General features: G+C 36.5%; 1 protein-coding gene across 1 annotated transcript; it reads left to right on the top strand.

Moving 5' to 3' along the window:
- Positions 1 to 10,001: 10,001 nt before the first annotated feature.
- On the top strand, positions 10,002 to 11,321 carry LOC143257606 (C-reactive protein 1.1-like). The gene has a single exon (XM_076516589.1). It carries the CDS (start codon positions 10,040 to 10,042, stop codon positions 10,790 to 10,792), a length of 753 nt encoding a protein of 250 aa, XP_076372704.1. The 5' UTR covers positions 10,002 to 10,039; the 3' UTR covers positions 10,793 to 11,321.
- Positions 11,322 to 11,694: the final 373 nt, after the last annotated feature.

Raw genomic sequence — 11,694 nt, 5'->3', positions numbered from 1 at the left:
TCCCCACACACCTGTAAACACCCTCGTTCATTTGACTCTGATACATCACTTCCAAATTACTACAGCCATCACAACTGTACCTTACGTACACATTAGCCTATGAATTTTTCTTGCTTTTCAGATGAATATTGGCATATGAGCATGGAAAATGGAAAGGTTGGTAATGAGTAAATAACTGGTAAAGATAAAAAAAATGTGTGAAACCTGAACACAGCCTTTACATCTGACAATTGGCAAGCCACAGCCAAGATTACAGTGGTAAAGGGTGATAGAAGAAAACGTGAAAATAAGTAAGCCTATATACACAAAACTGAAGCAATGACAAAAATAGTGCAGAGATTACAATTATGTTATATAATCATGTCAACAGATTTCGATAAAGGGATAGAAAGAATATCTCATCTTGGATTAAAGAACATTGAACCACGAGAATACGTTATACAACAATAAGAACTAGAGGTCAGGTGGGTTAAGGCACTCGACTCGTAATCCTAGGGCCGCGAGTTCGAATCCCCGTCGTACCAAACATTCTCGCCCTTTTAGTCGTGGAGGCGTTATAATGTCACGGTCAATCCCATTATTCGTTGGTAAAAGAGTAGCCCAAGAGTTGGTGGTGGGTGGTGATGACTAGCTGCCTTCCCTCTAGTCTTACACTGTTAAGTTAGGGACGGCTAGCGCAGATAGCCCTCGAGTAGCTTTGTGCGAAAGTCAAAACAAAATCCAAGAACTAGAGAGAGAAGAGATGGATAAAGACTAAAAAAAAAAAGTAGATAGAAGAAATAAGAGATCGGAAATAGCGCGAATGATACAAACTTAAAGAGAAGAAAATGAAAGAAAGGAAACAACGCAAATAGAAAAAGAATAAAATAAAGAAGAGTGTGTGTGTGAGCTATCTGCTGAGCCCACCGAGGGGAATCGAAACCATGATTTTAGCGTTGTAAATCCGTAGTTTTACCGCTGTACTGGAGGGGGCATATAAAGAAGAGAAACTAGAAACAGGGAGAATAAGAGCACAAATTGAGATTGTAAAGTTTATCCAACCAAGGAAAGAAAGACTTAAGAATGACAGTGTTGTCAGGGCAAGCTGATCAAAGCTGCTTAACTTTCATAAACATAAATACAACATGGATGCTTTCTTGGAGCGATGTGAAAGGTCCGTCTGAAGTCAGAACTGGGACAAAGGTGACTGGGTAGTCTGTCTCAGCCCTTTTTCACAGGAAAAGGCCTACATGTATATTCAGGCATGACATCGGAAGATGCCATGGACTATGACAAATTAAAAGTGGCCTTGCTGAAACGATATCATCTTACTGAAGAAGGCTTTCATCAGAAGTTTAGAGAAGTCAAACCCGACACTGGAGAAACTTTACTTCAGTTCATGGCATGTTTGCAACGATATTTGACCAGGTGGACTAACATGGCCATGTGTGAAAGTAGTTTTGAGGAACTTGCAGATCTATTAGTGCGAAAGCAATTCATGATCACACGTTTAATCAACATATCACTGTTTTTAAAGGAGGAAGCACCAAAAGGTGTAGACGAGCAGATTAAGCTGTCAGAACAGTATATAAAAGTCCATGGAAGTAATATAATTAGAAAGTCCAAGAATACCCAGTTATATTCGAACCCTGTTATGGCTAACCAGAAGCAGAAGTCTACCAAAGCTGATAGGTGGTTAAAAGACAGAACAGAGAAGAGATGCTATGTTTGTTATAAAATAAGACACATTGCAAAGGAGTGCATGCCCATTACCAACAAACAACACTAGAAACCTCAACATAAAGCAATTGGAGCTATTTACAAAGACAGTGGTGTTAACAAACAAAAAAAGAGTGACTGTCAATATGGATGCTGCTACCAAAAGAAAGAGTATCAACACAGCTTATCAAATTCAATATAAGAAAGCATGATTTATCAGCCCACAACTAATGGTCGGCTCAAATTAGCAAATGGATCAACAGTGCCAATAGCGATGGAAGCATGCGACAACTATCATGAGTAGTCAACAAATCATAGTATACCAATAAGCGAAGGCTATGTTGGGGACAAGAAAGAAAAGGTTTTACAAGACATTAAGTGCAGTATTGAAGCAGTGAGAATCAGTCTACAATCCATCCGGTGATCAGATGACAGGTAAAGTACAACTGTGTGTTCTAATTGATGGGACAGTGAGAAACTTTGTATAGTAAAAATAAGATGGATACTCCATATTATATAGAAGACCTTGAGGTCATGTGTATCAAAGAACTGCTATATGACGTGATGATTGGAAATATACCAGGGAGTAAGAATTTAAAAGGACCAGACAAAAAGAAGACCACCAAAGTAATTGCACTCATCTGAAGAGCTCAAAGGAAAAGGAGCAAGAGTGAATGTAGTTTCACTGGAGCTGAAGGAAGTACAGGAGAAAGATATCTCGTGGCAGAAACTTCGGGACAGTGTCCGAGAAAGAGTCAAGCACAATACAAAATGGAGAGAAAAATACAAAACAGAGAAATGAAAAGGAGTATTAAATGGGACATATCAAAACAGTTTTACTGGGGAAGCCAAAGATAGAAAACTTTCTATAACAACAAGACTACAGGTCGACATTTGAAGGCGGGACAAAATGTTTTAATTTTGCTATCTATAAATAACAACAAATTTATCCATCAGGGGAAAGGAGCTTTCACAGTACAGACTGCACTATAAAGTGAAAGTGAATGGGTTGACTGAGGTCTACCATACCAATCTGTTGAAGAGGTATTTCGAAGTAACTATTGATGTACAGATGGACGTGACGGGTGTGGCTGTTATAGAAACTAAATTTCAGGACAGTGAACTAATTATAGAATATAAAAACCTACTAAATCTAATAACACTGTGTTGAGGTGAGATGTACAGAGATTTCAGCATAAGTGTCCAACTGACTGATAAGAAAGAAGAGGAACAAAAGTTACTGTATACAGATACATCTTGAAATACGGACTTGGTGGAACACAAGGTCAAGAAGGAGGAGCCCTGCTGAAGACCCTACCTCAGGAAAGACAGACAAAAACTTAAATGATGGTGTAGACTATATGAGAAGACTTAGAATACAAGTTGGTTACAGTCTTTCTATATAGTGAAAAAAAATGTTTATCTTGAAAAGGGATTCATATCACGATATAGAAGAATGTTTAGTGTAGATAATTAGTTTATTTTGTGAATGCACACTTTTATGGTTGTTTATTTTTTATTATAAGAGTTAAAAGCAAATTATCATTGTAAGTTGCGTTTTAACTCACTGACATCGGGAATATAACGAATACACGATTTAGTAATAAACATGTAAATAGTATGAGATGAAGGGGAAACAGCAGATGGAAAAAGACAATAGCAGTAGAAAGTAAAGTCACAGCTAAGGAAAAGTTCGGTGTGAAGTTAACTGCAGTAAAGGTGATAGGTCTAACGATTGACATAGCCCTCGCTTTAAATATGTTAAAGTAATGCTAACAGTAGAAGAAGGAGATAATAATAATAATAACTTTTTCCGCCAAAGCGTGGTTATAAAGTAACTGAATCAGCCTGAGTACATTTTGACAAAAGTAAAATGTAACTGAGAATATTTCGAAAAGAAGAAGACCAAATGATTACTGGAAGAGCAGTATACAAAATTGTAAGTGAATTATATACATAATACTAGTGCCATAGAAATAGGGTAAGGTAGTTCAGCTTTTAAACTAAAATTATAAAGAAACTGAACAGGCTTAAGTGGAATTTGGACTTTTAGAAGAGAATCATAATTGGATTATGATATCCCTGTGGTCTCTATAGTATTGAGAAGTGATTGTACATACGTTTTGCTTGTTCCAAATATATATATCCTATTTTGTAAACAAGTGGAGAACCTGCTGTTCATTGTTCGTTGAATATATTGCTAACGAGTCACAGACACCGACTGTAGAATAATCCTAAGCCTAGCAACAACACAGTATATATTTATACTATAAATAATTATACGCAAAAGCGAACACAATCTTAACACCTGACACTGTCCCAATAACGCAGGTAGCCCATAGAATAGCATTGCGCTACAAAACCACCATAGGCCAGCAGTGAATTGGTAGATTAATTGGACAGACTGTCAGAGCAAAGCTAACTCTCGTGTAGCTGTGCACGAAGTTTAAAACAAACCAAACCCGACTGATAGAGCAGGTAAGAGAGCAATCAGTATACAAAGGAAGGAAAAACTGTATACTCGACAAAAATCAGACAGGCTGGGTTTATATCAACGTTATTTCAGGCCAAAGTCTTATTGCAGTATCTTGTACTTTTGAATTACCTAAGTTAGTGACAACGTTCACTGTTTTTGTACAGCCTTCAAGCCGATATAATTAGAATAAACAGATTAAATAGCACCTCTTTTCGGGTACGGTACCTATCTTTAGAGCAGTATCTTTGAAACGCTGTTTATAAAATGTATCCAGTCAAGCAAAAATTGAAATTTCAAACACATCTTTGTTTGAAAGTAGATGTTTTAATACATAATTTTTCTAACAGAATTCTTATAACAACTGAATTATTATGACAACAGCATTTTTATGACATCCGAATTCTTATAACAACACCATTCTTATAATTTTACTGTCTTTATTGTTGGCTTACTAATTTTTACAACTTATTGAAATGAAATTCAAACTAGATGGTGTCGCCAAAGTAAGTCTTTCGATATATAAGATTTTTAAATTTAAACTTGCCCTCCTCACAATATAATATTCCGGATTCTGGCGATATATATTTAGTTACTAAGTTAAAAAGGTCGCTTTAGAAATGTTTCTTTGTTTAGAATTAAGCACAAAGCTACTCAATGGGCTATCTGTGCTCTGCCCACCACGGGTATCGAAACCCGGTTTTTAGTGTGTAAGTCCGCAGACATACCACTGTGCCACTGGGGGGCACGCTTTAGAAATGACTAATGTAGTACATTACCTATCTTATTTAGTTAAAACGATAAAATTTGAAGAATGTACCATTTCACAGACTTTATTTCAGTTTTGCCCTCAAGTGGCACTGCGGTATATCTGCGGAATTACAATGTCAGAAACCGGGTTTCGATACCCGTGATGAGTAAAGTTTCACTGTGTCGGTATTTGGGTATTGATGTTGTTAAATACCCAGGAGGGTCAGGTACATTTGACCTCTTCCTCCCTCCCGAACGATTATAGCGTCTGTCTTTAGGGTTTTAGTAAAGCACAGATTATTTGTTTGTTTTGAATTTCGCGCAAAGCTACATGAGGGCTATCTGCGCTAGTCGTCACTAATCTTGCAGCGTTAGACTAGAGGGAAGGCAGCTAGTCATCACGACCCACCGCCAACTCTTGGGCTACTCTTTTACCAACGAATAGTGAGATTGACCGTAACTTTATAACGCCCCCCCACGACTGAAAGGGTGAACATGTTTGGTGTGACAGGGATTTGAACCCGCGACCCTAAGAATACGAGTCGAGTGCCCTAACCACCTGGCCATGCGAGGCCTGAGTATAGCACAGATAGCCTATTGTGTGGCTTTGTGCTTAACTTCAAACAAACAATCTTTTACTTTTTAGGTCACTATTCTGTCCAAACTTCCATTTCTTTGCTCAATGCTTGACTGGACTAACTCGTATATGGCCAGGTGGTTAGGGCGCTCGACTCATAATTTGAAGCTCGTTGGCTCCTAATCCCCCTCACACCAAACTTGCTCGCCCCTTCAGCCGTGGGAGCGTTATACTGTTACAGTCAATCCCACTATTCGTTGGTAAAAAGATTAGCTGAAGAGTTGGCGGTACGTGGTGAGGACTAGAAACCTTTCCTCTCGCCTTACACTACTAAATTAGGGACGGTTAGTACAGCTAGCCCTGCTGCGGCTTTGCGCGAAATTCATAAACAAACAAACTTACTCGTATATTTGCAGAATTACACACTTTGACAAAATTTTTATCGTCGTTTTTTGTTTGTTTATTTTACAAAAGCGGACTCTTTACTTAATTTTTCGCACTACTACGATAAAGCTATGTGCATCAGAAGCAGCTTGTCAACACCACCAACCGTGAACTCTTTTATGAGGAAATAGTGGTATTTATCGTCACATCATGAAGTTTCCATGGACGAAAGGATAAACCTGTTCGATAAAGGAATTCAAACTCGAAACCTGCAGATCGCGAGTGGTGTTACCTAGCCATCAGTCTATGCGAGTTGACTTAGGTTCATCCCGATATTCACTAAACGCAATGAAATGTTCGAGGTACTTTCATGAAAAAATGTCTGTTGCGATAAATTTCAAACATATATTATAGCTCTTATTTGTACACTAATCTAAATCTCTTGAGTGTTATAAATAGATACAAACACCTGTGTAGAGTATTTCGTGCAAGTGGCGAGCCATCAGCTCATCATAAGATCTGCAGGTGCAATTTCTATCTAAAATAACTTATGCGTTGGAAACGTATTCGTTCATGTATGTGAGAGGGTTAGCGGTAAATCAAAGCTGTCAGAAAAGTGCACTGAAGCTAGAAAATAGAATGGTTCAGTGACATGTTCTCTCACAAATTATTTAAAACTGGACAAAAAGTTTTAGCTAATTTTGATTCACAAGGGATACAAGATTCAATAATAATTAGGAGAGAATCCAAATCAAAACTGTTGTGAAAGTCTAATCACAAATTTACTCATCCTTATTTTTCACATGCTTCCCTACGTGGGGTAGCTGCCGACTCACAATGCTAGATACCAGTGATGGGAAGAATACAAGTATCGCTTCGGCTAGATTTGTGCTTAACTACAAACTGTCAAACGGTATCGCCGCTTAAGATATTCATTCTCTAATTTTTACATATTTCTAACAATTCGTTATTTTGAAGTAAATACAAAATTCAAACCAAGAAAATTGTAAAACGTTCGAAATTTATGGAGGGTGTAAAGTGGATATAGAAGTTTGAGTGAGATGAAAGAGACTAACAATTTTATAAATGTGAGTATACACAGAGAGTTAGTTGTTCCTTCACTTAAGTATCAAGTATTTATCTTTTCATGAGCATAAGATATACATGGCCTATGGTATGTACACAGAAAGTTGGTCCTTTGCCACAAAGCATCACGTATGTAACTGTTCATGAACATTCGATATGCAAGGCCCAAGGTAGGTACACAGAAAGTTGGTCCCCTACCAAAGCATCGAGTTTCAAACTAAAAATACAACGATTTTCTTAAGTCTCCACCACATAATGTTATCACCGATAGAGGACCTAATGTCCAATGTTCTAATTCATGATCAGGTAGCTTGACACAACTATTAAAAGACTTGTGTCACAGTTACTATGCCCAAAACTCTGAGGCAGGAAATTCTTTAGACTTTGAATAATGTAAATATTAGAAGCCATCAAGGTGTTATATTCGCTTTTGATAATGTAAGAAGGCAAATTTACCTGTTGCAGTTGAGTGGGGCTGTTAATCAGAACATATTCTTTATACAGTGTGACTTGTCCAGAGGAAAAGATGGCGTAAACAGGGGAAAGAGAGAACCGGTGTTAAGCACAAAGCTTCACAGTGGGCTATTTGTGCTTTTCCAACATGGTACTAAAATCCAATATTTAGACCTATAAGCCTCAAATTTAACACGGATAGTGTCTAAAAGGTTTTAACTGTGAAGTGAAAGTACCACTGTCAAGAGAGTACCCTAGTCACGTGATTTTAAAACTTCTCCCGTCGGATTTTCTACCCTAATATGTGTTATCATTTGTAGATACATATGTATACCTTGCAAAATTTTCATTGGTTTATTAAGTTATTTTTTGATATTTAGGTAAACTTATATTAAAAGAGCACAACAATACAGTTAGTTTATTATTACATTTCTAAGAACTGGTGGATAAAATCTCACTTATTTTGTAATAAAAATGATCGACAGTCACTTGGATCGCACATTTTCCCTAAGAGGAATATCGTTATTGTTTAATTTAGGAACAGCTTTTCTTTCTCTTTTTCTCATAGAGATTTCTAAAAAACACCAGTTGAAACGACATTCTTAGTAAATATTTAGCATTCATTGTTATATGTGTTGAATAACACTCGTTCCAATTGATTTTCTATCACAACTCAATCAAAGCTTAATTATTACTGTACGGAAATTACATGCTTACCCTTGATCGAAGTTAATGTATCTGAGAATAACAGAATGGTTAGCAGTAGATACAGATTTATCTGTATAAGATGGAAAATTATTTTATAGGATTAGCTTTTATACAAGGTACAGAATTTCTTGAGTTAAAAAACACACACGTGCCGGTGTTTTTGAATATTTTTATTCGGTGCGTATAAAGCAAATAACGCGTACAAAATACGATTTTCTTAAACATATATTCTTAATATCTTATTTTGTTAAGTGTGTAACTGGTAAGTCGTGTTTAGAACTATTTATCATAACCATAAATTTAAGCTTTTCTCTTGGTGAAAGTGTTCCATAAAAACTATTTTATTACAACTTGTACAGTAAGTTGATTTATTTTTACAATTGGTACAACGCTTCAGTAACTGTTGTGATCATTTTCAAGTAAACAAATTTTTACGCTAGACAAACCTGTATAGCGAACTGATAACAAACAAACCTGTCTATTGAACTGGTAACAGAGAAACTTGTTTAATGATCGTATCTCAACGATGTATTCCTTGTTGACGTTTAAAATATACGTAATTATTATACAAGTGGGATAAAAAGTTAGTCCAACTGAACAATTTAAAAAGTTACGTAATGAGTAACGTTAATCAATCCTAGCAGCTCCTCCTGTGGCCCATCTGCAGTATTACAACGTTAAAAATTCAGTTTCAGAACCGGTTTTGGGCAAATACAGATAACTTTGCGCATAATAATAGCCAAACTAACTCTAGTTGGTATCAAATTGAAAATTATTGCCTGAAGAACAGGTAACGACGATGTTTTACACAATTGTCTCAAAGGAGCCTGTGACATGAAATAACTTTATTACATATTAATAGTGGTTATTTTTGGCTACTGAAACATTTGATGTTTCTCTTTTTGCCATCATAACTTATTTCAAAAACTATTTATGAACTATCAAGTAATCTAGTCCTATGTGTACAAACGATTTCACCCAGACTGCGAACTTCTACTACTAGAAACCAGGTTTCAATACCTGTGTTGGGGAGAGCACAGGTAACTATTTGTGTAGAAAACAAAATCTTTAGGTATGAGGGTTGAATGTAACCTACTTTTAAATTTTCAAAAGTGGTATCTCAACATGAATGTCTTAATTATACTATTTCACAACTTTTTGACTTTATATGTGTTTATGTCTTTTTCTTATTACATGAAATTTAGACGTTAATGACTTGTACTGTGTGTGTGTGTGTTTTCTTATAGCAAAGCCACATCGGTCTATCTGTAGAGTCCACCGAGGGGAATCCAACCCTTGATTTTAGCGTTGTAAATCCGTAGACTTACTGCCGTACCAGCGGGAGACATTTTGACCTGGTATCACTATCTAGCATATCTATACACATATTTACACACTTTGAACATGTTCATTATATATTGGGCTAACCAGTAATAATCGAGAAGGAATCCTTAAGACTTTCAAGTAAGTTTTGTTTTGGTGAAACAAGACTGGTCCAGCAATTGACGTGTGAAATTGCAAATCACAAGGTCCAAGGTTCATGACGTGGTGTCACAAAACACACTCTATATATACGGACTGTGGAATTTTAAGATTCATTTTTTTTCATACTTTATGAAGATATATATCACATCATTCTTTGCATGAAAAATATAATTTTATATTTTATCCACACGTTACGAAAGACTGATTTCAAGTAGATCACGTGGCCTATGACACTCTTATTAATGGTATTTAACCAATGTGATTGATATCTGGAAGTTATACCAGATTGTCTGTTACTCTACTCTGTCTGTGATTGGCTATCCTAAACAGGTGCAACTTCTGTTAAAGAGGTATATAAGGTGTGTAGCTTAAATTGAGGACGTTTATCAGCTAGGATAGTGATACTCTGTGACTCTATCAGTAATATGACCAAGATGTCCTCAGTTGTCGCCTTCTTATTTCTTGGCTGGGCCATATCAGAAGTAATTGGTTTAAGGGTGGGAGACAATGCCCTGAGAATGAAATTCCCATCATCGTCCGCTAGCAATTTCCCCCGGGCGGAAATGCTTGAAAGCTTACCAAAAATGGACGAGCTTACTCTGTGTTTTGGGGTGAAGATTACGGGAGAAACCTCGAGAGAACACTTCATCATCTCGTATGCTTTAAGTGATACACAAAGTAACGAAATTCTAGTATCCATCGATCCATCGAGTAAAGTTATCAAATTGCGAATCAAAAGTATTTTGGCTATAATGAATTGCAACAGTATTTCTGTGGGACAATGGCAAAGAGTCTGTGTTTCTTGGAGAAGTGCTGGGGGTGTAGCAACGTTCTATGTTGATGATTCACTGTGTTCTGGTGTGGTGAATAATGTAGCAAGTGGGCTGAAAATTGAAGCAGGGGGTAAACTTGTTATTGGTCAGGAACAAGACAATCTGGGTGGGGGCTACGATCCTAACCAATCTCTAGTTGGTGATATCGTTGATTTTATGATTTGGAATGAGATTCTCGATTCAGAACAAATAAGCCGAATCAGCAAATGTCTAAGCAAAGCTTGCAAATCCAGCCCCTGCTGTTTCGTGGAAGAAGAAATAAAAGGAAACATTGTTAACTGGCTTCAGAACAAGTATGAAATTTATGACGGGGCCGAGATTTCCTCAACAACTATTTGTAAATGAGTTTTTCTTTGCCACTTTCAACTCTGACTTTTTCCCTTATCACCACATTTGCCTCTAATTTCAGTCACCATAGAGAAGTTGTTTACTTAACTTTTCGAATGAGTATTTGCACTATCAGTAGTGAATTCTCAAATGTTTTATGGAATAGTTGTTTCGGTTTGAGTTTACTTACTGATTAAATATTATTTTTGTAGAAGTTACATCAAGGGAAATCTATTTTTAAAACAGGTTATAACATTTCGATCAGTGGTGTGAATATTCTTAAGTTAAAACCTGTGTACTTAAAAATGATAACACAAGTAATCAAAGCGTTGTACCTGTTCTAAAAATAAATCGGCTTACTGCAAATGTTGTAATAAAATAGTTTTTATGGAACACTTTCACCAAGAGATAAGCTTAAATAGTTATAAACACGCCTTACCAATGTACACACTTAAAAAAATAAGATATTAAGAATATATGTTTAAGAAAATCGTATTTTGTACGCGTTATTTGCTTTATACGCACCGAATAAAAATATTAAAAAACACCGGCATGTGTGTGTTTTTCAACTCAAAAAATTCTGTACCTTGTATAAAAACTAATCCTATAAAATAATTTTCCATCTTATACAGATAAATCTGTACCTACTGCTAACCATTCTGTTATTCGCAGGTACATTAACTTCGATCATGGGTGAGCATGTTCTCTCTGGGTTTCGTCAATAATCTTCTTCCCAAAACACAGGGTAAACTCGTCCATTTTTGGTAAGCTTTCAAGCATTTCCGCCCGGGGGAAATTGCTAGCGGATGATGATGGGAATTTCATTCTCAGGGCGTTCTTTCCCACCCTTAAACCAATTACTTCTGACATTTACACAAGCAAGAAATAAGAAGACGACAGCTGAGGACGTCTTGGTCATA

This window comes from Tachypleus tridentatus, chromosome 7 (assembly GCF_004210375.1).
Source record: "Tachypleus tridentatus isolate NWPU-2018 chromosome 7, ASM421037v1, whole genome shotgun sequence".
Taxonomy (NCBI): Eukaryota; Metazoa; Arthropoda; class Merostomata; order Xiphosura; family Limulidae; genus Tachypleus; species Tachypleus tridentatus.
Note: the sequence above shows the minus strand (reverse complement) of the source record. Positions and strands in the feature narration are given on the sequence as shown.